The 26,965-nt window shown below is 37.2% G+C and overlaps 1 protein-coding gene across 3 annotated transcripts; it reads left to right on the forward strand.

The window, feature by feature from the left end:
* Positions 1–929: 929 nt before the first annotated feature.
* On the forward strand, positions 930–26,965 carry mrpl1.S (mitochondrial ribosomal protein L1 S homeolog). 3 transcript variants are annotated; one of them, XR_005964917.1, is made up of 10 exons: positions 930–1,086; positions 2,765–2,885; positions 4,765–5,044; positions 5,658–5,741; positions 7,188–7,259; positions 9,577–9,688; positions 11,961–12,061; positions 24,938–25,019; positions 25,943–26,748; positions 26,787–26,965. XR_005964917.1 is itself a non-coding variant. In XM_018237434.2 (9 exons), the coding sequence occupies exons 1-9, from the start codon at positions 1,056–1,058 to the stop codon at positions 26,056–26,058; spliced, it is 999 nt and encodes a 332-aa protein (XP_018092923.1). In that variant the 5' UTR covers positions 930–1,055; the 3' UTR covers positions 26,059–26,965. The 3 variants fall into 3 exon arrangements, 2 of the variants coding, with proteins under 2 accessions (XP_018092923.1, XP_018092927.1); XM_018237434.2 differs by having other exon boundaries at positions 25,943–26,965; XM_018237438.2 differs by lacking the exon at positions 930–1,086 and adding an exon at positions 1,131–1,266 and having other exon boundaries at positions 25,943–26,965.

The following is a 26,965-nucleotide window of genomic DNA, read 5'->3' on the forward strand; positions in this document are numbered from 1 at the left end:
CATGGATGGCACGGGAACCAGTTATTGTGTGACCGGGCAACTGATATGATTGGCAATACATCAACTACGATTCACTCAGCAAAGAAATTCTCTTGCTTTTAGCATTAGACTCTATTAATCTTTTCTAGAGATGATAGCATTTTTTGTTTTGTCAAAATGCCACAAAACACACCCTATGTGCCTTCAGCCTAAGATTTCATATACATTTGTTGTTTTCCTAGTGAGTTTAGCCACATGCTTTGCACATGTGAAAACACACATCTATCTAAATCATGGTTAACAATCTGCATGAATCCTCACTAAAAAGGTTTGTCTGATATACTGATTCTGATCTGAGTGATGTAGGAAATGTGTTGCACTATATACTGTAAATACCAGGAACATAATAAATAAATCAATCACAATATACTAAAATGCAGTTCTCAATTCTTCAGTTAACTCATAGGTCACAAGGTGTTTTTTTCACCACAAAGAAGTTAATAAATAAATGTCTGTGTTTCTTCCTGCATTACCCTATACTAGAATTCATGAACGATCCACTACAGGGGAATATGGACAGAAAAATCCATGTGTAGATGGCCTTAGTAGCTTGTGGGTCTTGCCAACACTTCACCCATTGCCTGTTATCTCCTGAATGCTCCTGGCTAAGTGCTTGTTAGACTAATGGTGCCTTAAATATTTCCAAGAGATAATATCCTAACCAGAACTTGCAAAAGTACATTACGGTGATTTTATGTCAGGCAGTGGTCGATTTTGCAGCAACCATGTTTATTATAATCACACACAACCAATCAGAGCTTTGTCCTTTATTAGTAATCACATTTGCATACACACACACTAAAGACCCAGAGGCGAATATTGTTAACGTCAGTAGTATAAGTAGTAATCTAGTTGGAATTACGGTAGGCATGTGTATAGACATTGCCCTTTTCTTAGTCTATGTGAATGGTCGAGTCGTTGTTTTACTTCCGGCTCTAGTACTTCCGGTTTCTAAAACCTTCCGTAACATGCCCTGCAGCTCCGCCCCTTCCTCTACTTGACCCCCTCTCTCTGTCATGGCTGCCCCCGTGCGGTGCTTACGGTCAGGTCAGTGACTATCCCCTTGTTTAGTTGTAATATGGCTGTCATAAGGTTGCTACTGGCGGCCGCTATAAACTTTTCCATCAGTCTGTTCAACCAATGATTGCATTCCCATTAGTTGCCTTTCTATCGCGTATTATTCGCATAAAACCTTTAGTTCTATGGAAGTTGCTGGACTACAGCCTGGTAATCCGGCTGTGTAGTTTATTGATATAGTTGCAAGCAGTTGCTCGTTGAGATTTCACTTTGTTGGGGAAAAAAATCTTTCTTTGTGATACTGAAAGCTCAATTTATGCAGAATAATATGCATGCTGCTTTGTAAAAGAAACTAGATGATTATCAGTGCTCCGAATTATATGGAAAGAATTAATTTTGTAACTGAAGGTCATTTAGGGGGAGATTCGGAATTACAGTTCATTGGGTGTCCTGAATACCATCCTATAACTACACATTTCTGTCTTAGTTATGATTTATTATGCTTTATTTCTATAAAATAGTCTTTCATATACAGTTCTTTGAAAGAGAAGGCTATCCAAAATCTTTTATTTAATCTTATGCAGGTAACCTGCCAATATGCATTACTATTGAAAGCAGAATAGTTCTGTCCCATTGTCGGTATTGTTAGTTCTAACAGAAGCCCGCCGAGTAACAGAACTGTGAAGCAGCATGCAAAGTATAATGGAAATTAGAGGCTTGGCTGGGGCAGAGCTGACTGTTAAACAATGTCAGGAGTCTGAACAAGCAGTGCAGAAAGGGACAAACAAATATTGTTTTCAGTTGCAATTACAATATGTAATTATATTCTAATATCCAATTTTTTTATGTATAGTCACTTCAATGACGTTTGATGACTTAATCTTGGCACTTTTTCCCGCCACTTCTTGTTTTTAAGACAAGTGTATGGATTGTTTTCTACACTTTGGCAAAGGCTAGAGGATTAGCGAAACAACCTATTGTTTCACCTTAAACCCTGAGAGTGCAGATTCCAATATATATAAATATATACATATATCAGTGTCAAGTATCCTAGGCAACTTCGCCCCCAACCCGCTCGTGCCTATGAAGCATTAGTGCGACTCACAAGCAGTTGAAATCAGCTGCCGCAGCTTCTGGACGTAATGGTCCGAACTAGGGGAATGCATCAGAAGAACTACTTGCCTGGCACCCCTCTACCTTTGCGCCCTAGGCACATGCCTCTTCTGCCTACCCCTAGTTCCGGCCCTGATATATATCTGATATAAACGGGTGCACACTGGAACTTTTAAAAAGTTATATTGTTTATTAGTTCAGGTTAAAAACAGGCCAACGTTTCGGTCTCTCTTGATAAGGTCTTGATAAAGGTCTTAGATGGAGACCAAACGTAGACTTTTTAACTTTTTTTTTTTTTACAGGTAGCACCTGGGTTTTTGTATAATGTCAATGGTGTGCGGAAGATTTTTTCTCATTGTGCTGAAGCTTATATAAAATTTTCATTTTCGCAATAGTCCCCCTTTAAAGAGCATGCCAAACTTCCCTCTCTACTGAAATTCATGCTCTGTTTTCAGACACGTGACACATCAGTGTTTAGAGAAGCATGAATAACACTGCCAGTGTCATTTTAGTATCTAATATCTCTGTATAAAATGTTCTCCAAACCACTATATCAATTCTCTATGTAACCAGCCTAAACAATGTTATTTTACAGTGCTCAGCCATTGTAACAGGAATTTGAAGAAGCAGACACGATTCAGCTGTCCATCATCCAGCTGCACATACAGAAGCTGCAACTTTGTTAGATTCTATGCTGCACCTGCTACATCTAGCAAGTGAGATTTGATGCATGCCTAAAATCCTTAATTTTATTTATACATTAAGCAACATGAACAATATGACAAACTTATGACAAAGCATGGTGCTTTATTTGTAATGTATTATTTGTATTGCCATATTGCTGTTTAATAGCATGGGTAGAGTTATAGTAAAACTGAAGCCTAAATAAGTGGGTACAACAACCACCAGACAAAAGGGATTAGAAGGCGCTTAAAAAAGAAGCATCCCATTGAAAATTGAAATTTCTTATTCTACTATTGCTAGAGGTGCTATGGTTATTGAGAGCATTGCAACAGCCTTAAAGGGATACTGTCATGGGAAAAAAAAATTTTTCAAAATGAATCAGTTAATAGTGCTGCTCCAGCAGAATTCTGCACTGAAATCCATTTCTCAAAAGAGCAAACAGATTTTTTTATATTCAATTTTGAAATCTGACATGGGGCTAGACATTTTGTCAATTTCCCAGCTGCCCCATGTCATGTGACTTGTGCTCTGATAAACTTCAATCACTCTTTACTGCTGTACTGCAAGTTGGAGTGATATCACCCCCTCCCTTTTCCCCCCCAGCAGCCAAACAAAAGAACAATGGGAAGGTAACCAGATAACAGCTCCCTAACACAAGATAACAGCTGCCTGGTAGATCTAAGAACAACACTCAATCGTAAAAACCCATGTCCCACTGAGACTCCTTCAGTTACATTGAGAAGGAGAAACAGCAGCCTGCCAAAAAGCATTACTCTCCTGAAGTGCAGGCACAAGTCACATGACATGGGGCAGCTGGGAAATTGACAAAATGTCTAGCCCCGTGTCAGATTTCAAAATTGAATATAAAAAAATCTGTTTGCTCTTTTGAGAAATGGATTTCAGTGCAGAATTCTGCTGGAGCAGCACTATTAACTGATTCATTTTGAAAAAAAATTTTTTTCCCATGACAGTATCCCTTTAAGATATGTATACCTTGTTGTGGAACCATCTATCAATGCCAATCTATCAAATTACAAATTAATAAGAAAGTCAGCAACCTAGTCTTCAGAGATGAGGGAGGAAAATAAATGTAAAACCTGGAATTTTGGAAAAACTCTAAAAATTGTAAAGCAGATGAAATAATTGAAAATTATTTGAGCTGTACTTAAATTGCCAACTGCCAGTTTAAAATGAAGCATTGCAGGAGCTTGGAAAAAATGACCAAAGGTTTTGTACTATGTGTATGCCTACATGTGTGTGGGCAGAATTAATATATACACTTTACTTTATAACCTGCAGGCTAGAGAGATTTGCTATACTTAACAAAAAGGAACAAAACATACAGAAACTTGATTTTTTGTTCTGGATTATCGCAGCTTTTAAAGAAAATTTTATTCCAGATAGCAAAGCAAATGACTGATGCTGATTTTAAACTCTTTACACTTTAAGCCTCACAGGTTCAATTGATAGTTATAAAGTATACTTTCCAGAGCAAGTTAAAGTCAGATGTTCATTCTAAAGGTGGCCATAGATATTAAGATTATTTAAAAGATCTTTTCGCTATCGTATGACCAAGCTTATCCTGAAAAGATCGTTGCTCAGGTAGAAAAATTAATGTTAGCTTTTATAGACCATACTGTCAAGCCATAACTCAAAAGGTAAAATCAGTTTTTTGAAGCTAAATCTTAATTTTGTTGCCATAGCAAGCTGCAGTAGGATTCAACTGAGAATGCAGTCCAGCTTGATACTTGTAAAATTGCAATACATGAGACAGACCATAAAAATATATGAACTGATAAAGGAGTGGTTAAGAGCACTAAAAATATGTTTGTGTTGGTTTTATTTTTATTTAGCCCCTATATGTAAACTCTGTCATTCTCTATATCACTTTCTTTCTTGTATATATGAAAGAGCTTCAAAAAAAGAAAAGGAAAACGAGCAGAGCAAGTCTAAATTGATAACCAAAGAAGAGCTTGAGGAGAAAAGGAAAGACACCAGCAGGCCCAAACCTTATGGCCTCACTGCTTGGAAACCCACTGATGATGTGTATGTGGCCTGCTACTATCCTAAGCCTTTGCTTGGGGTTGAAACTGCCATAGATATGCTGAAAACTTTTCAAAAGCTGGATTTTACTTATGAAAAACAGCCAGTCTATGCCGAGCTTAAACTAGACATGAAGCTGGAAAAGAAGGTATGAATTTAATATTGTCACGTAGTGTATAAGTATACAAAGCAAGGTTTGCATTTACTTTATTTTGATGTAGCTGTTAAGTGAAATATCTTTGCAGAGACTATTTCTGCTCTGCAAGCTTTATTTTATTATGTCTGCACATCCTGGCTGCTGTGACAAGTAACATTAAAATCCATAAATAAGTGATCATATCAGAAACTGAAAGCAAACTGTGTTGATGGCTTTTACGTGCTTCAGCTATTGAAAATCACTTCTCTTGCACATAAGGAGTGCCATTAGGTTCATAGCACATGTGGAAATTGCTATAAGCTGAAGGTTCATGTCCAACGTAGCGTGTTCTCTGTCAGCATTTCACAGCTAGTGATTGGAAACCCAAAAATTCTGATCTGTCAACAGTTTTCACATTTCCATCAGTTAGAAAGCTGATTAAAATTCCATCCTGACTGTTTTATACTGCATAAATTATTTTGCCGCTAGTTATGGGAAATTCAAATGAAGGCATTTAAAAAAAATATTTCTAACAATTCAAGAGCAAAATTGTTATTAAGCATATGTATCTGTCAGCAACTGACTTTATTATTGTGTTTCAAAAATTATTCTCTGCTTATCGTAGAAAAAAGTGGACCCCTTTGTTGGATATCTCAAGTATCCTTATCCTTTTTCAACAGAAGCAAATAAGGTTTTAGTGTTCACAGAGGTAAGTTCAATTAATTGAAATACTTGTCAGTGATCAAAAGATTTTCTGTCGGGTGTAAAATGATTGAAGAGAAAAATAGCATAAAGATTTATGTATAAGATATATTGTGGATGGAGAGGTGCTCTTTGAAGTTTTTACAAACCCAGCACTTACCTTTGTTTTTCTCTATCCTTGTAATGAATGAAGTAAAGGGGGACTCACTAACATATGTAGGAGTAGATTAAAGGTGGCATACATTTTGGAATAGAATTAAAGGGCCAGAGAGTAATATGTAGATTGTGAAAGGAGGCGATGAACATGGGGAGAGAGTTGGCATATGAGAATTGACATATGTATAAAGGGTGGATGGATAAGAGTGATCAATGGAAGGGGGGAAAAGAAGAGCAGGGAATGAGAAAAAATGAATTGAAAAGCGAGGTTAAAAAGCCTAAGGACCAGGATAAAAATACTTGAGATGTATTTGCAGCTTAATAGTAGATAGTCCTCATCAATATGCTTAAAGGCTATAAATTACATAGTATAAAAAAATGTAAGAGGGGGGACATTTGTCTGACTTTGCAAGCAGTATTTTTCATCCAATATGTTGCTATTATGGCATAACAAGACAAAGTGGCAAATATCCCTCTGCTACATAATTATAACATAAAATGGAACACAACATAATTAGACAGGAATGTGAGGGGTGTGCTACTATGTAGAACAAGATGCAGAACACAGCTATCACATGTTATTTGACCATAGGAATGTTCACCATTTGTATACTAAGCTAAGATATGCTGGCCATATCTACAACATCATCCTGTATTAGAGCGCACTACCAATCTGGTGGTTAACATTTGTGAAGCTTACTAATGGTGAATAATTTGATCTAAGCATGCCTAGCTTTTGATTCATTAAATATAATTAGATCAAACATATTGCCACATCATCTGTTGCATTCGGTTATAGTTGACCAAGGCAGAATAAACCGTTTTGAGCTTTCACAGCTTTACTTACTCAGGTGAAAGGCACACCAAAAGTCATAGGATAAGAGGTCTCGTTTATTGAGTGGAGCAAAGTCCAAACCAAAATACTGGCGCAAATTACCATGATTTTTTCTGCAGTGTACTCACCTTTTCATGGTGCACAGCATTATAATGAAGTATATGAAGTCCAAATAATTGCACCTGAAAATGAGTTGCTGACAATGCACCTTTAATCCTGCACCTGTCTTGTAAGGGGCATGGGTGACCCAATTGTGTCCATATACTGAAACAAGCTTAGGGTTCTCTTGTGCCACTGGACACTGGGACATCTAACAGTGTATGGTAGTTTTAGAAGCTCAATACTTGCCTGCAAGCCATTTATTATCTGTATTTTTGCTTGTGCTTTATGTATCCAAACAAGGAATCTGAATGTGTTTGTGTGTAAAGATATAAAAAGTTGGTTACTCTATTGGGTTTCCAGAATCCAGGTGATGCTCAGATTGCTAGAGACAACGGAGCAGCTTTTGTCGGTGGAAGTGAATTTGTTCAACAGGTATGCACTGCGCTTATTATCTGTCCTCCTAAAGTGGTCTGTCTGGATTTAAAGCATGATTAATATATATTGTGTAAAATTGTGAACATTGATACATGTTTTCAGAGTTAGTACATAAGCTAAACATGTACTGAATCCATTATTCAATTGACCTTAGTAAACCCAAGCTACAGTTTGACCTGTGGTCTTCAAATCCTAGTTATCCTGTGACTTTAGACTGGGGCCAAGCGGGTGGAAATCAGCCTGTTGAAATCTGCTGGTAGATTTCAGGCCCTGACCACTAGCAGAATCCTCTTCACTGTTCGCATCTGGAAGCCTTGTGTCGGCTCCAGAGCAAACATCCTTGGCGGACTTCCATATCTCTTCTTACAACCCTGGCACCCTGTTCCAGAAGTCCGCCATCCATTCCATTAAGACGGAGTAAGTCTTAATGCCAGGTCTTGCAGCTTTGTAACCATATAAAAGAACTAGAAAGGAGAATACCAGCATGCCAGAGCCTCCATGTGACTTTTCCTTTCTAATCATGTTATGGTTGCCTTTTCATGTTTGCATTCATCAGAGTGCTACACATAAGGGGTTAGTAACAACTACTACTTTCATAAAATTTTACAGTAACAAAATATACATTGGGAAAACCTTTCTTTACTTTACCTATGTATTAAACAAAGATGAATTTTTGCTTAGTGAGATTTAATTTCTAGAATTAATTTAAAAAATAGTGACAAAGCAACTTTGAGTATCATCCTTCTAAATACTGCTCATTTTACCAATTATCCATAAAATATTGCCAACTCCAGTCTGTATCAGATGTGTTGTTTAAAATCATGTGCAGGTATGGGATCAGTTATCCAGAAACCCATTATACAGAAAGATCAGAATTATGGAAAGGCCGCCTCCCATAGACTCCATTTTATCCAAATAATCCACATTTTTAAAGATTATTTTCTTTTTCTCTGTAAGAATAAAACAGTACCTATACATACTAAATTATAATTAATCTTAATTGGAAGCAAAACCAGCCTATTGGGTTTATTTAATGTTTACATGATTTTCTAGTAAACGTAAGGTATGAAGAAAGTCCCAGGTCCCGAGCATTCTGAATAACATGTCCCATACCTGTACAACAAGCGTAGTGACACAAGGCAGGATAGAAAATAATTTCACTCTTTTTTCATGTCCTCCTCTGAACCTTTTCATTATCACTGGATACATTATTGTTTTTGGTTTTTTTTTTACTTTACAGGATCATCTAATAATTTCTTAATTGTTTTTTAATATCTCGTTATGATTTTCATTATGTAAAAATTCAATAATTAAAAAATAAAAAGACATGAGCATAATACATTATAGTCATGAAAGGGAAATTAACTTAAGAAAGTTGTTTATTTCAGTAGGCATTATGTTATTCATTTGGTATTGCATTTTTATTCCTAAATGTGTCCCAAGGTGTCCTTACCTCATTATGTGTGTCTATTGTGTTAAGTAGTGCATATTTTGAATGTGATTACGTCTCTGATTTAACTGTAATAAACATAGTTTGGTGGCTAATGAATTGAGAGCAATAGCCCAGCATGCTGTAGCTAGTGTAGGATAATAATGTTCTATGAATTTGAGTAAGGCTCGTATAAGGTATGCTTAATAGTGTATTTTCAGGAGAAGAAGAAATATTTGTAAGAAATATTTGATTATACAATAAGAAATAATTGATTCCAGATGCCACAGGTGTGTGTATATAGCCCCCTGGAAAATGAGAACTACAAAAACACATTGGTGATGCTGTAGGATTGACCTCATGTTTGGAGAGAGAAGTGAGGGACCATCAGGAACTAGTACTTTATAGGCTACTTCTTTAATTTTAAGATTGGGATATTTTGTATAGAAGTCCAAGTTTTAGACCATTTGTCAGCCATGTCCTGGAGTTGTAGGTCAGATATATTAATTAAATTAATTTTCTTTAGAATTATATAAGCAATAGCAGTCTTAACATGTTTCAGTGGATCTTTTTTATATTTACTTTATTGTTTGTTCTGCAGTTCTCCTGTCTTAAAGCTTAGACCGCCCTCCTGTTACAAGGTCCAATAAGCATAGAAAATAGAAATGTATGAATGCCACAGTGAAATGTAAATATGGAGTCTAAATAGAAAAAACTGCAACACAAACAGCATCAAAGATCACTGACCCTAGCTACCTGAATAAAATAATTAGTATAAAGATAAAGAAGCAGTAGCTAAAATCTTTGTAAATAACACCCATATTTGGTTTTATTGTTTGCTAAAGTTTGACTGTCAAAACTAATGCAAAACTGCTGATGTTTTAGATTCTGGATGATGAAATTCAAGCAGATTTTTATATTGCGACACCTGAAATTGTCCCAAAGTTGACGCCATTAAAAAATAAGCTAAGGAAGAAATTTCCAAAGAGCAAACGAGGTAAAATAATAGAAACATGTCTGTTAGCCTTTAAACTATTTTTTATAAACTTCTGTGTGTGAGGTTAAATGTACAGCAATATACTCTGTTACTGATGATCTCCAGAAGAAACACAGATCTGCTGCCTTTCGACCTATCTTCAGCATGTATTGACAGGCATGGCAGCCGTCTCTCAGTGCACACACAGGCATATTTTCGAACAAAAATGTAGATGTCTGCATTTAAGCTCTAAAATCTGTGAAGAGTGAAAGGGAGCAGTGAAAACCACACGTGTGACCATTTTCATTATTATTTTTATAACACAATTGTCACTTGTGTAATATGGCCCATTAATGTAGCAACTGCAAATGTTCTCTCTATCATTATTTTTTTTGGCTGTGTATAAAAAGTTGTCAGAATGGTCAGAATAAGTACAAAATACTTTTTGTGTACCACAGTTGGTTGAATGTGCTGCTAGATAAAAATTTAGTTTTCACTAGCATAGCTTACAGGGAATGTTGCAAACTTCATACTATTATGATGCCATGTTCAAGTTCTATAAAGACTGCAGCCTCATGCCTCATATATAGTTATGGAAGTCCTTGATGACTTCTAGTATCCTGTGTTATTAAGGGACATTTAAACTAGTGATAAAACAATACACAATACAATTCGTTAATACAAATAAAGTAGTCCTATTTCTACATTCTCTATTTGTGATCCATACAGGCAGAATAATTATCCATACCCTTTGGTTGTAAAAGTATTTTGCAATTCTGTAGCAATGCACTAAAGCATAACAAGAGCAAACCAGATAGTTACAGCTTTATTTTTGTTTATTTTTAACCACTTGTTAGAGCTAGACCCCCATTTACAGCTTTTGGATGGTGTTGGAAAGCTGATTGTTCAAGGATTTAGATCAATTGAAATTGGGAATTGTTTTAGAATACCAGTGTATACAGAATTGCAAATTTCAAGGTGAACTCATTTTGTACATGTTTCACATCTCTATTGGAGTTTATAGTACAGCAGAAAACAGACAGGAGAGAGTTGTGTGTTTCTTTTCTTCTATAAATCAGGCACCTCTTTTAATTGCATCTACTGTATTTAAAGAGTGCTGAATTTCCCAAACATTGCACAAATGTTAACTGCACTGGCCATTTAGCTGGCATTGCCATTACTGCCCTTGATTCTTTTCAGAATTTGAAATTGAAACTAGTCTACGTCCTATGAATACAATGAGAAGCTCTCTGTATACACAAACCCTCCTTTTTTCAACTTAAAGAGATACTGACACCAGAAATTGAATTTTTTTTTTACATCTACCATAAAATTGACTTTGCATGCTTCTTATAATTTTGCCATAAAGAATTTGCCCAATGCTTTTATATAACCTATCTGACTCCCCGTGTTCACCTATGAGGGGGCTGCCATATTTCTGCAGCAGGAGTCCATTAGCATTTGAAACTTTAACTGACAGGCTGAGATGGGACAGTCAGGTTGGCAAAACAGTCAGGTTTAGGAACTTCAACTAACAATTACTTACAAAACCAGACCTCTCTGTATCTCTCTATGTACTTTTAATGTACATTCATATTTTAAAAAGTAGTTTTTTAGTATCCGTAGGCTAAATTAGGCTTTTAGATAAAGAGCAGTTTATTTTACAGAGGCTTCTAGTTGGCTCCTGATTGGTTTTCATTGTGCTAGTAGGGATCAAGAAGTAGAATCTTATTCAATTTCAAAATTTCCTGTTTTGTGGAATATAATTTAAAAATGCCTAAAGGTTGCATCACTGGGAGGTGCCAAATGTTAGGCACCCCCGAGTGATTATAATCACTTACCTGATACTCGGGCCAGTTCTTCTTTTTAGCAGAGGTATTTCTGTAGAGACTTGCCAGCACAGCCTTCCTCTTCTGTCTTCTTTTCTTGGTGCATGGGCACAGGTGCAGTACATTGAAAATGCAGGCTGTTCATGTCTAGGTTTGGCTTTCGCTCTGCTGCGAAAGCCAAAGACCAGCATGAAAAGAAGACAAAAGAATAGAAAAAGATGGCAATGAGTTTCTGCTACAAAGATACAGGACAGTGCTGTTTTTAATTGCCTGTAGTGTCAGGTAATGCATTATAATCACTGGGGGCTGACTAACAATCAAGCCCTAATCACTGAATTAATGTTGAAAGAGGGGATTTACTACTAGTTTTTTATATAAACTTTTCTCAGCCTCAGCCTAAGCATGGAACTTGCCACACCCTGCACTTCATATGCTTTTTTTTGTTGTTGTACCTTGTTGAATAGGTTCTGTGGGCCGTGACATTCCCAAGATGCTTCAGCTGTTCAAAACAGGCCATGAGTATTTAGTAGAAAAGGAATGTTTGGTACAGACCAAAATAGCAACGGTAAGTCCAGAAAATGTTTCTTTCACAGTACCCTTCCTGATGAAAAATAATATCCCCACATGTGATGGTGGCAGCTGTTTCCTGAACAAAGTTCTATTAACGAGTGTGTCTTGCCAAGCAGTTGTAACGCTCAGATGTACAGTACATTAGTAGACGTCTACTTATAAGAGCATTTTGTTTGTAATACAGAAATAGGTTTAAAGCTATTCAAGATATTTATTTCTATGAAAAACAGGCAGCAAAAAATCTGACATTACTGGCAGGTCTGAAAATAGGGATAGGCAGCTGAGGCAGCATCCTTGTATGCAAGAGGGGAGTGGGTGCATTTCCTTGGGAGAGAACAAGCAAATTACGTCACAGGAATGGGGAATATGAACGGAGGTGGGAATCAAGAGTGTGGCACATGGTGTAAATAGTTAGGAGGACACCAAGCCAAATACTATTGTCTTAAATGCAAATACTATTTATCCAGGCTGATTTCAGTAGAAGTATAGCCAAAATTTAGAATATAGCTATAAATACTCTCGAAATACTATTTTTTTTCTAAACTTAATTTACCAGCTCAAAGATTCAGCAGCTCTGAATGATTAATGACTGATTAATATTAATGATCCTTTCCATACCTATCCTCTGATCTTAGTGACACTGCGCAGACTCTGTTTTATCTAAATAATCAACGTTTTTAAAACTGATTTTATTTTTTTATGTAGTAATAAAACAGTACCTTGTACTTGATCTAAACTAGGGTATAATTAATGCTTGTTGGAAGCCGAACCAGCCTATTGGATTGGTTTTATATCTACATGATTTTCTATTAGACTTAAGGTATGAAGATCCAAATTACGTAAAGATCCGTTATCTGGAAAAGCCCAGGTCCCGAGTATTCTTGATAACAGGTCTCATACCTGTCTTGACAATGTATTATACAGTATTACTTATAAATAATAAATTGTGTTGGCCAATAAACTCAGGTAACTGGCAGTAGCCCAGAGAAATTGTGAAGCTACTGGCAGCATCTTTAGAGCACAGATATTAAAGGGTGGTTCACCTTTAAGGTAATTTTATGTTATAGAACGGCCAATTCTAAGCAACTTTTCAATTGGTTTTCATTATTTTTATAGTTTATAGTTTTATAGATATTTGCCTTTTCCTTCTGACTCTTTGCAGCTTTCAAATGGGCGTCGCTGACTCCCTTTATAAAAATACAAACTCTGTGTATTGTTATTGTTACTTTTTAATTACTGATCCTTCTATTCAGGCCTCTCATATTCATATTCCAGTCTCTTATCCAAATCAATGCATGGTTGCTAGGTTAATTTGGACCCTAGTTACCAGATTGCCAAATAACTCAAAAACCTTCAATAATAAAAAATGAAAACAAATTGCAAATTGTCCCAGATTATCACTCTACATCATACTAAAAGTTTTCTCAAAGGCAAACAGCCCCTTTAAATGCTAGGTCTGTTGTGTCATTGTGCTGATACAGGTACCAAACATGTATCATTTCTAGCCAAATTCTTTGTTCGTCTTTAATTCTCCTGTGAATGAATATTGGTATTACATAAATAATGAATTTTATTATACTGTTTAATTATCTACACAATCATCAAAAAGTTTGTATTTTATGTGAACTCTACAATAGTAGTTAGCTCGGGGTTAGCACAACAGATGATCATACAGATTATCATTTGCACCTGTCCTACTGTTATGAATTCTAATGCCCAGCATCCTGACATGGTTTAAAGGAATTGTTCAGTGTAAAAACAAAAAGAGACTAAATAGGCTGTGCAAAATAAAAAATGTTTCTAATATAGTTAGTTAGCAAAAATGTAATGTATAAAGGCTGGAGTGACTGGATGTCTAACATAATAGCCAGAACACTATTTCCTGCTTTTCAGCTCTCTTGGTTTACACTGACTGGTTACCAGGCAGTAACCAATCAGAGACTTGAGGGGGGGCCACATGGGTCATATCTGTTGCTTTTGAATCTGAGCTGAATGCTGAGGATTAATTGCAAATTTACTGAACAGATATGTAGCAAGTGGCTGCCCTTCAAGTTGCTGACAGTTATAGAGCTGAAAGCAGGAAGTAGTGTTCTGGCTATTATGTCCAGTCACTCCAGCCTTTATACATTACATTTTTGGCTAACTAACTGTATTAGAAATATTTTTTTATTTTGCACAGCCTATCTATTTACCCGGTTTGTTTTGTCACACTAAACTGTTCCTTTAAGTCTATATGCCCTCAATTTTTTTATTTAAGTTCAGATGCAGGGTTCTGAGATGCCAAAGAGCTATTTTTAACATGAAGAAAACAAAGTGGCCTAGTCTCAGATTTTGCCAAAATTGTAGCCAGTTAATAGTTATAGTTAATGTGGCTGTACCTACAACACAGTGTACATCTTCCTGTTGTATATTTTCTTAGTACTTTTTACATATTCTATACTGTGTGGAGCCTCTTTCCCTATTGGCAGGTGCTTAAAGGGGTTGCTCACCTTTAAATTAAATTTATGTTAGATATAGAGAGTAATATTCTGAGACAATTTGCATTTGGTTTCATTTTTTTAATATTTGTGATTTTTTTAAGCTTTTTATTCAGCAGCTCTCCAGTTTGCAGTTTCAGCAATCTGGTTCAAATTACCCTAGCATTGATCTGAATAAGAGACTAATATGAATATGGAATATGAATAGGAGAGGGCCCGACAAGAAAGATCAGTAATAAAAAGTAGCAATAACAATACATTTTAGCCTTACAGAGATTTACAGAGAAAATGGCAAATAATTCAAAACCTAAGAAAAATAAATAATGAAGACCAATTTAAAAGTTGCTTAGAATTGGCCATTCGCCTAACGTAATTAAAGTTAACTTAAAAATATTCGCTAACCTACTAAAAGAGGTGAACCACCTCTTTAATGCATAGATCATTATAGTTAATTAGAGAGCCATCATGCCACTAACAAAATGCAGTGGCAGGGTTATGTTGGGCCCTTTGCGGTCTGTGCTTTTAGAAAACTCCTCATGTGTCATTGCCTTAAAGACACTTGCATAATCAGCAGTGCTCAATTAGTATTATTAGCCCTTTCAAAATTCTGGAAGTGTAATGGTAGTCTTAAGTTTTTTGTTCTAGAATACTGCCAGCATGTAGGAACTCTGAAATATGCACTTGGCATAGAGGGAAGTACACAAGAGCATAGTAATTAATATATGAATATTGTGTTTGAAACTCATTTCTGTGCTTTATGCCGCTTGGAGTTTATGTACAGTATCTTCTCATATTTTGGACTTTGATGAGCATTTTTGTTTTTCTCAGGTCAGTAAGTGCATTTCAAAATGACAAACGTAAAACAGGCCCCAGCCCAACAGCATAGAAACATTTGCTGGCAGTCTGGTTTGTTCAGGTCTGAACCTGCCTTAGCAACATTAGCCCCATTCTTCTCTTAGCCCTGCAGAACATTCTGCTCTTGACACACTTGTCACAAGCGGTAAATAAAGACTCTGCTTGTATTGTTTGCAAAACAACTGGCCCTGAGCATGTTTTTGGCTCCATTTCCTTTTATAATGGTCTACATTATTGATTTTGCAAATAACTGCTGTGTATGTGTTACCAGGCCAACATCCCATATACTCAAAATGCTAAAGTATATTCTACATTTATATAACGGAAAAACATATCAATAATTTTATACATCACCACCTTTCCCCTGATGTCACTCAACTACAAAGGTGGCAGCCTATACATAATCCACTCCTATGCTTATGGTATCCACATCTGTTGCATGAAATGCATTCACCTTTTAATACAAATCATGCGTGGTCCACTTTTTGTGCCACTGACTTGCAGCAGCAGAACTTTTGGTAGCAAAAAGGTTGCGATTTGTTTTATTTTAAATAGTTACTAACCATGAAATGAACACCCTTTTCCACATCAGTGCCCTGTTAGCTATATCTATGTAAGAAATATTAAAAAAAAGAAAAAATAACATACAACCACAGAAAGCTAGGAAGTTGTTAGTGAACTATGTATAAATATATAAGGGGATCATATAATAACCTCTCTACTCCAACTGACACAAGGTCACCCATTCCGATTAGAAGAAAGGAGGTTCTGATTAAATATTTGGAAGGCTTACAGTGAGAGCTGTGAAGATGTGGAATTCTCTCCCAGAATCAGTCATACAGGCTAATACATTAGATAGATTTAACAAGGGGTTGGATGGATTTTTAGCAAGGGAGGGAATACAAGGTTATGGAAGATAGCTCATAGTGCAAGTCGATCCAGGGACTAGTGCAATTGCCATTTTGGAGTCAGGAAGGAATTTTTTCCCCTCTGAGGAAAATTGGAGAGACTTCAAATTGGGTGTTTTGCCTTCCTCTCGATTAACTAGCAGCAGCACTAGCAACTAGGCAGGTTAAAATAGAGTTAAAAAGCTGAACGTGATGGACGTGTGTCTTTTTTCAACCTAACTTACTATTTTATGTTAGCTAGTCATTAGCAGCAGTACAATGCCATATATGTCTAAGCATTTTTCCAGGCAGCAGGAGAAAGCTTTCAGGTCCTTATTTAGGAGCCTAATGTTGAACAAGACAGTGTCACTAGGTACCGTGCCCGGGTTCCTTCTGTTGGGTGGAAAAGGAGACTACCATGTTAATTTTTTGGACACCTAACTTTACTTAGCAAGATAAATAGTAATTTGTTTACATTTTTACAAAGGTCAGTGGCCTCTATTATCAATTTGCTTTTTTTCTTTGCTTGGTACACAAAAGACACCTTTTGGTCAATCAAGTACTACTGCTTTTAATGGTATCCTAAAGAAATTACTCTTTTTACTTGTCCTGCTGGCTAGCTTATTAGCAAATTTTAAACAGGTGTCTGTTTTGTTGTAAGTGACAATAGAGTCCTGCAGCGGGTCGGGTACCCGCGGGTTACCCGCAAAAACCTGTGGTACCCTGCGGGTTGCATTTAGAAGTTCCAGGTGCGGGTATACCCGCGGGTCGGTGGTTCTGCGGTTTGCGGGTCGGGCCGTGGGTCTTCTCAATATCGATATTCACTCCTTTTTTCTGGTCACGTCTACTTCCGATGACGTCACTTCCGGTTTACAATGACAGCATTTCCCGTTTTACTCCCTTTTTTTTCTGATCATGTCTACTTCCGATGATGTCACTTCCGGTTTCCAATGACAGCACTTCCAGATTCTTGATGGTCAGCGGGTCAGTGTATGACCTTATTGCTGTGCTTTTACTAAGAACCAACTTAGGGGGTTCTTCACAGTTAGGACAGTGAGGTTGTGGAATGCACTGCCGGGTGATGTTGTGATGGCTGATTCAGTTAATGCCTTTAAGAATGGCTTGGATGATTTTTTGGACAGACATAATATCAAAGGCTATTGTGATACTAAACACTATAGTTAGTATAGGTATGGGTATATAGAATTTATTTGAAAGTATGGAGGGGTGTGTGTATGGATGCTGGGTTTTCATTTGGAGGGGTTGAACTTGATGGACTTTGTCTTTTTTCAACCAGATTTAACTATGTAATTTATTACTTTATAGTACAGCTGGTGATTCCTACTTTACTAGGAATTAGTAAACCACAAGATTTAATCAGGCATTACTGTAGTTATTTTTATTTGCTAGCATTGGCATCTACTGAGAATACACCACATAAGAAAACATAGGCCTTGTTGCTTTTAGTCTATGCTTTATCTTTAAAGGGCATGTAAAGGCAAAAATATAAAATCCCATTTTTACTTTCTTTAATGAAAAAGAAATCTATCTCCAATATACTTTAATTAAAAGATGTCTACAGTTTTTATCATAAACCTGACTGTATGCAGTGCAATTCCCCCTTCTTTTACTGCTGTTGATAGGAATTGTCAGATGGTCCCCAACTGCTGTGCAGGTAAACGATCATACTTTCAAATGGCAGGGGGAGCCCCCCCACCTTACTTCCCAGAACTCAAGCAGCATTGTTGGATTTCCTGTAGAGATTTGTATCCAGAGACGCAGCGCAGTCTCTATATTATGATTATTAATCAGTCTTGCTGTATTGGCTTCTATGGCAGATATTATTTGACTTGTGCTGTTTTGATCATTTATGATGATCCCTAAGCTTAACCTCCCAACTGAAGCCCAGACCACACTGAGCATGTGCGAGTCTTGATATTGCAGAAATGTCTAACAAAGTTACAAGATGACAGCCCCCTGCGCCAACTTTGAAAGCATTAATCATTTGTCTTATTAGGCTGCTGGTGCAGTAAGTTCAAGTTTATATTTAGTATACATAATACAGCATTTCTAACATTATTCTATTTTAGACTTTAGTTGCCCTTTAAATGCAAATGATCTTGACAACATGGGTAAAAATAGGCTTTTGATATATCCAGTTGCTCTGTACAGAGAAAAAAGCTTTAGGCTAAGAGCAGACAATTGCATTGAACTCTTCTCTCTCCCTAATTAATATTAATAAGCCAAAAATAAGCAGATGCGCTAAAATCAGAGGCTGCATTTTAAATACAGTTCCACCTGTGTGCGGATACACAGAGCCAAGATCGGACTGAAAACCGAGAAAGCAGGCATTTTGAAGCCGATTTCCACTTGGCTCTGTTTAGCTGCACACAGGCGGAAATTGCAGCTGATGATTTCAGCGTATCTGCTTCTCTGAGTATGCTTATTTGGCTCTGCTGAACAAGAAAACCTACACTGACATTCTTATCTTTTTATAAGAGAAAAAAATAATCACACCTTTGGCAAGATTTAAATTAGATCAGCACAAAGGTAAGGTAATATTAGTTCAACCAGTCCAGCCAGGGCACTTTTAATAAATAAGTAAAAGTGGCAGTGTGCCCAGGGCCCACCAGGACAGGGTTCCCCAATATCAACCATCTGCCTGTTTTAGTTTAAACAGGAAACTGTTAGTTCACACTTTGTTGTGCAACTCTGAAATAGCAGCTGCCAGACTTACTTGCAAAGGCTTCAAATCTTTCCATTTACTATGCTTAAGATATGATTAAGTTAAACAGTAGCTTTTGGCAAATATTTGATTAAAGTGAGCTCCAAATCCCAGTTTCAATCAGCAGCAACTGTGTTTAAAATGTGTAGAAATTATATTGCTACTGCCAGAAAACAGCAGTGGTACATTCCGCAGCTTTTTCCTCATCTGTACTATAAATTGTATGCAGTTCTACTGGTTTTATCTATATACTGTATGTGGAATTGGGTTTTAAGTTATTTACACCCCAAAATAGCATAAGATTGCTTGGATCTGATCAACAGATGAATGTGGTCCTCTCATAAAGGAATTTTCAACCCTGCCTAATAGATATATGGCCTATTCCAAACCCCATACATTGTCCATTAAAGGGGCTGAGTTGGCAGCTATTATTAGTCCATGTATGGCTAGTTAAAGTTGTTAAAGGGATACTGTCATGGGGGAAAAAAATGTTCAAAATGAATCTGTTAATAGTGCTGCTCCAGCAGAATTCTGCACTGAAATCCATTTCTCAAAAGAGCAAACAGATTTTTTTTATATTCAGTTTTGAAATCTGACATGGGGCTAGACAATTTCCCAGCTGCCCCAAGTCATGTGACTTGTGCTCTGATAAACTTCAATCACTCTTTACTGCTGTACTGCAAGTTGGAGTGATATCACCTCCTCCCTTCCCCCCCCCCCCCATCAGCCAAACAAAGAACAATGGGAAGGTAACCAGATAGCAGCTCCCTAACACAAGATAACAGCTGCCTGGTAGATCTAAGAACAACAATCAATAGAAAAATCCATGTCTCACTGAGGCACATTCAGATACATTAAGAAGGAAAAACAGAAAGCATTTCTCTCCTAAAGTGCAGGCACAAGTCACATGACCTGGGGCAGCTGAGAAATTGCCAAAATGTCTAGCCCCATGTCAGATTTCAAAATTGAATATAAAAAAATCTGTTTGCCCTTTTGAGAAATGGATTTCAGTGCAGAATTCTGCTGGAGCAGCACTATTAACTGATGCGTTTTGAAAAAAAAACATGTTTTCCGATGACAGGATCCCTTTAATGTTATGAGTAAAGGGAAATTAAATGACTTCCTAAATATCTCATTAAGGAATTCAAACGTGGCTCCCATGAATAACAGGTCCATGGCATAAGCAGGGAGCCTCTTGTTAAACTATGTCCTTGTTATTGTGTGATACATATAGTGTATTTTTTATTATTATTAACATGCTCAACTTAGTCCAAAAAAACAGTATTACTTTGATGTAACTATTTTGGTTGATCACTTTGACCCCAGCCCCATACAGCCATGGACCTACATACAGCCAGCTAGTATTCAGTGACACTACTTAGAATCCTATAGCCACAACATGTAAATGGAGCAAATGTTACTTTCTGCACTCGGTTGCTTTCCAGTTTGGCACACTGCAGCCGAAAATATCCATCCTTATTTGGGGCATTTTGCTGCCAAATCATATTCCTGAAAGGTTGCCTACTGTGAATTATTTGAAGCAAAAAAGCTCTCATAAAATTAAATACAGCACTGTGTCATTTTATGAAATCTATAAATCATATTAGTGTGAATCCTGGTTTGTGGAATTTGTGCATTTTAATACTGCAGTGTGTTTTGGATTCAATGTTTAAAAGGCTGTTGGGAAATTCTAGACTCCTTGGCCATCAATTATATTGAATATCAACTGTCCCATGCTCTATTGTGCCTGCCAAAGCTGTTCGTTTTGTATGGCTTAGATTGCCTGCACCTTTACTCTCTTATCTGGCCTGTTTGATTATTCAGTTGAGCATGAGACACCAGCCTTTATTTGCCCTTTAGAAATTATTTATATTCACTCAGTTCTCCTTATGCTTTGATACTATAGCAGAAAACTTTATCTATTTTTCTTGTTCATTTATTGATGTGCCATTCACATTTGTTCTACAGTGCGGATGATATATTTAAGTATGTCTGTTACAATGATGCCCACTTGAATGCATTTTATTCTTTTAGCAGACCTAATGACTAGATTCAGATGTACATGCTTTTGTCTGATAGGTATGACAAACAACTGCTATTTTAGTATACTAATTAATTTTAGTCCTACTTTCCTGTGGTCTAGCTGTACAGTACACTTGGCTGCATTGTTTAACTTAAAGTGAAATGACCTCAATTAACTATAAACTGAGATATTTTTATTTTAATGAAATTGGTGAATTTGGAGTTGTAGTCCATTTAATAACATAGTAGATACAGGTCTATCCTACAATTCAAAATAGGCCCTGGCATTTTAAGTTCATTGAGGCCCAAACAGCCCGTCTATGGCATGTTACAGCAGTCTCTCTGGCACTTACCACAATCCACAGATTGCCAGTCTTGACCTGCCTGCCACAGACACATAAACTGCATGGCCACTGAACCTGCCTGTGTGTTCATGGATTGTCCAGATTACTTTCTGGACTATCTTGGACCAGCTCTGGGGCATCAATACTAACCACTGCCCCACTGTCCTTACAAAAATATTATACCTCACTGTACTGTATAAGAAATGTAAACCTTTATGAGTGGGGTTGCAATACATATAAACACTTATATATGACACCAGCGCTAATTGTGTGCAAATAAATCCATACACCTCTTCTAAACAGTCCCCACTACAATTCAGTAATGCTTTGGCAATAGCTTTCAGCAGTACTACCCAGATGTTACCATGCTGTGGTCCGATTATTTACTGTATAGCATTTTAGGATTGCCAGTTTATAATGAAATAATTAAGTTATCCAAAGAGATCCTGGAGCCATAAAAACCTCTTGGAGAGCTGGCCACATCTTGCCATCATCAATCCAGGAGAAAGCCCTCTTGTCAGCATCAATCCAGGAGACAGCCCTGTTTCACCACCACAGCATATTTTCTGAAAGTATTTTTTTCTGTTTATAATTGCTAGTGACATGCAAAATGACCCTCTGGGACTGTGACATGAAGGGTCCCCCATCATGGCACCACTTCACCCACATCCCCCGCTGCCACGTACTTCCATCCTTGCAGCTGTCATCAGGGGAGAGAGGAAAGTACGGGTGGGGGGAGCAGGCCTGGGTCAGTGGGACCCATGAAGGCCAGGGCCTACCAGCTTTTTCCTGGTATCCTAATGACCCAGTCCAACAATACCAACTGAGCACTTCTCTGCTAGCTATAAAATGTCAGACAAAAATATGTCCTGCGTGCCCCAGGATAGCAGTTAAGTAACTTTCTTAGAAATTTAGAGAACATAAAATTTTTCTGTTATCTTTGAAAGACACAGCAGCTAAGATCAGATCTAATACTGCATTAATATCAATCCCTTTTCCTGTTTTTTTTATGTTCCTGCCATTTGGGGGGAGGGTCTCTAGTGCACCTTAATATCCAGTATGCACACAATAATGAAGTGCTCAACCTCTATGTATAATCCTTTAGGATCAGTTGCTTAACAGTTTACTACCTGCCACTGGGTCAAAAGTTACATGTGAAGTCCAAAGAACTGCAGCACACTGTTCGGGTGAAGCAATTTTGTATTGTGGGGAATTTATTACCTCAATCAAAGGTAGACAAAGATTCAGTATGTTAAAAAATGCAAGGGTATTCTCTAAATACACCAGCAGGTAGAATCCACATAGAGCTGGGCACTCCCTGAACACATGGAAAAAAAGAACACACACCATTCAGTGCATTGGTCCAAGACAGCCGGATAAATATCAGCTAATCACTGTGCAGTCAGGTGTGAATACATTTAACCTGGAGGTACCTGTCCCTAGCTGTCATGGTCATGTGTCCCACATTCTTACCACATTTCATCATCTAGGTCAGGTATATTTTCACTCCACTTCCGTTTAGTTTTGGTCATAGAATTAAATTGAAGCTTCAGGAGTACCTGGGCAAATTTAAAAGCAAGAAAAAATATCTCTGTTTTGGTCTTTTTATTGATGTTTTTCCAAAATATTCTGTTAAAGGTATTGTGCTCAGTTCTTCTTTCCATTTATGATTTCATTCTTCGTTCCATATGCTTCATTTCGACTGAGATTTGTTTGACAAATGTCTGTTTACACTTTTATACAAATTCCTGTGCAACCTTCTAGGATATCAATATTGTCCTGGTTGTCAAGGGAAAAAGGAATAGCTGGAAATTTTAATGTGCCAAGCTATTTTTGTCTTTTTATAAGCAAACTGAATAATATTGTTTGAAAGTGCTTAGCAGAACAAAAATAACGTTACAGTTCTCTACTGTGCAAAGAATCTCATGGGCAGGCAGTGTTATAGGGAATGTTATTTTAAACATGACTAGAGTTTGCCATGGTCCCTATATTTAAATATTTAAAATTTAAACCACTATCTTTTTAAAGAGATATATCTTTGGTATAGTACATATATATTGAGCCTAGTGTCATAGTTTTTAATAAACAATAAAAGGGAAAGTGTGCATAATATCACCGCGTCATTTGTATTCTGCAGAGTACTGGAGGGATGAAGCAGCTTACCCTCTAGACCAGAAATCCCCAACTTTTTACCCATATGCCACAGTCAATTGTAAAAAGAGTTGGGGATCAACACAAGCATGAAAAAAGTTCCTGGGGATGCCAAATAAAGGCTGTGATCGGCTATTTGGTAGCCCCTAAGTGGACTGTTAGTCTAAAGGAGGTTCTGTATGGCCAAGCCAAGAATTCAAATATAAGTACCTACTTTGAGGACAATGGGAGCAACAGCCAAGGGGTTGGTGAGCAACATGTTGATTTGAGGGGGGGGTGCTTGTATGTGGATGATTTTGCTGTGAACAGACAACATGCAGTCAAATGAGCTCTCCATGCAGGTGAAACAAGCCATCCTTAAGCTGCAAAAACAGAAACAGAAATTGCTACAATATTAGGAGTGGCGAAATCTACAGTTTGGTAGATCCTGAGAAAGAAAGAAAGCACTGGTGAACTCAGCAAAGCAAAAAGACCTGGACATCCATGGAAGACAACAGTGGTGGATGATCACAGGATCATTTCCATGGTGAAGAGAAACCCTTTCACAACAGCCAAACAAGTGAACAACACTATCCAGGAGGTAGGCGTATTGATATCCAAGTCTACCATAAAGAGAAGACTGCATGAAAGTAAATACAGAGGGTGCACTGCAAGGTGCAAGCCACTCATAAGCATTAACAATAGAAAGGCTAGATTGGACTTTGCTAAAAAAAACATCTAAGCACAGTTCTAGAAAAACATTATTTGGACAGAGGAAACCAAGATCAACCTCTACCAGAATGATGGCAAGAATAAAGTATGGAGAAGGCATGTAACACCTCATGATCCAAAGCATACCACATCTCTATAAAACATGGCGGAGACAGTGTGGTGGCTTGGGCGTGCATGGCTGCCAGTGGCACTGGGACACTAGTGTTTATCCATGATGTGACACAGGACAGAAGCAGCTGAATGAATGCTGAGGTTTTCAGAGACATACTGTCTACTCAAATGCAGTCAAATTGATTAGGAGGCGTTTCATAATGACCCAAAACATACAGCCAAAGCAACCCAGGAATTTGTTAAAGCAAAGAAGTAGAATATTCTTGAATGGCCAAGTCATTCACCTGATCTGAACCCAACTGAGCATGCATTTCACTTGTTGAAGACAGAAAGGCCCACAAACAAACAGCAACTGCTCTAGTAATTGTAAATTATTTTTAATTCATGGCTACTAGCCAAAAAGCAGACTGACCCTTTTGTGTGTGATAATTATGGGCAATGTTTTAATAGAGCTGCCTTCCATGGGGAAAGTAATGAGCAAACACACTCTGTCATAACCTTATACATTTAGCCTGAAACTTACTTACATGTTATTTTGTATTTATTCATTAGTCGTCACTTTAATTTTCGGTTTTCATTTTCTTTCAGTTGGACATGCCTCGAGAACATATAGCTGCTAACCTAGATGCAGTTATAAAGGATATCTGCACTTACAGGCCGCTGAGCTATGGTGAGCATAAAAGCAGGGATTTCTAAGGTCATGCAAGGATTTTCTCTGACTGGTACAAGAGTAATATATTTATTAGCATTGGTTATAAAGTAAACTAAATGGTTAGGGTAGTGCCATGCTCCTTTCTGATGTGCCTGAAGCCAGAACCACTGCATCTGCCTGGTCGCAGGCACATGGAGCAGATTTCAGCATCAAAACGCACAACTCGCTCCAGCTTAAGGCACATCAGAAAGCTGTTAGGAGCGATGGGGCAGATTCTCAAACTCAGGCCAAGAATCCAACCCCTTCTGGCCTTAAGGCTTAGCAAAATAATATTTTATATCTCATTTATATACATGGGAACAAAAGGTGTAATCATGGTTTGGGGGGGGGGATGCATTTTGAAATATCTGTCTTTTTGCATTTAAGTTCTTAGGGCTCACTACCAGGGTGTGAGGTAAGTAGTTATCACTGAGGATAAATTAGCACACCTCCCAGTGCTGAACTCTTCGATAAAATGTATGATGTTTTTGCAGTGGAGTTTACTTTCTGGATTTCTCTCCCAAAATCTAAACAATCTGCACTGTGCAATGTGAATAGCTGAATATTGTGCAGTGTCTGAAATTGGGCTGCGAGCATGTATGTGCTTGATGAATATTGAAAGAATTGAAAATCTTTTTAATGTTAAATAACCAATTGGATGCATCATTTGGAAAAAATTATATCTTCATTTTTTTTTCCAAAAATTTTTAACCTGTAGTTCACTGTCCACAGAACCTTTACAACATCATATGAAAAAAATCCCAAACATCCAGTCTCACGGTTTCTCACTGAAGCCGTAGGAGCAATGCAAAATTTTTAAAAGATAACATTGTGTTAGCATTAACTGTTGTCACTGGCCACTTACTGTAAATGTTAATATTAATAAACATATTTTTTTTCAGGTCCCTTTGTGGAGAGAGTTATTCTTACAAGTGCCACAAGCGAAGCTTTGTTCATCAGATTTCAGCAATTTCTTCCACAGGAGACAGAGGAATCTGCAAGCAAAACTTCCGATTAATTCTGCTACTATGTAAAATTACCAGTTCTCTCTAACTAGTGGCATAACTACCATATAGGAGGCCTTAGGTAGACAAAGTGCACAAACATTGTATTGTATTTTTAGAAGATACACCTGATCCCACAAACCATTATATTCTGTTTGTGTGTTGGTCTGTCCCTCTCCTTCCTCTACACCGTAATGCAACTCCCAGCATTATTTTGTTCCATCAGGAACTGGTGGATTCTGGGACTCTGTTCTGCTTTCCAGAGAATCTGTGCAACAACCACTATTATAAGCAGAGAAATTTAAATCATAGAATTCCTCACTTTACAAAAATGAGGGAGAAAGTTGAATAGCACTATCATACAGGATGTTGGGACATTGCTTTATGAGTTAACTTTCTGTGGAATCAGGTGTGTTTGCATAAAAAAATGTAAGTTCAGATAGCGTTTTTGCACCTTTTCTACTTAAAGCCAACTCAATGAGCTCATGTCAAAAACCAGGGAGCACTTTTTTTTTTTTTTAACGTTATCGCTTCCTGAAGATTTTTTCATGGGATAAGGAGCATCAGGCCCTTTTAAGTTATACCACTGACTTTAACAGAGAATGGCACAGACATTCATAATGGTGATGCTTTAGATTAGGACTCAGGCCAGCATTGCCAATAAAAATGATATTTATTACTGGATGTTCAGACTGTTTATGTACCTTTTTTTTTTTTTTTTTTTTTTTTTTTTTTTTACAGAAGTCCAACAAACAGCTAGTGTTAAAAATGGAGGATATATTTTCCGTTTGCTCATCTGCAGTAAACAAGGCTTTGTGATTTTTTTTTTAATAATAAACTGCTTTTTGTTATGCATCTGTGTCCAGCCATAGTATGATGGGTTGAAACCTTACTGTAAACAAATAAAATTCATTCCAAATA

The sequence above is a fragment of the Xenopus laevis genome, chromosome 1S, assembly GCF_017654675.1.
Source record: "Xenopus laevis strain J_2021 chromosome 1S, Xenopus_laevis_v10.1, whole genome shotgun sequence".
In the NCBI taxonomy this organism is placed as follows: Eukaryota; Metazoa; Chordata; class Amphibia; order Anura; family Pipidae; genus Xenopus; species Xenopus laevis.

Coding starts and splice junctions, on each gene's coding strand:
- mrpl1.S (XM_018237434.2), top strand. CDS start 1,056: ATGGCTGCCCCCGTGCGGTGCTTACGGTCAG. Junction 12,062..24,937: donor TACAGACCAAAATAGCAACG/GTAAGTCCAGAA, acceptor ATTTTCTTTCAG/TTGGACATGCCTCGAGAACA. Junction 25,020..25,942: donor TTACAGGCCGCTGAGCTATG/GTGAGCATAAAA, acceptor ATTTTTTTTCAG/GTCCCTTTGTGGAGAGAGTT.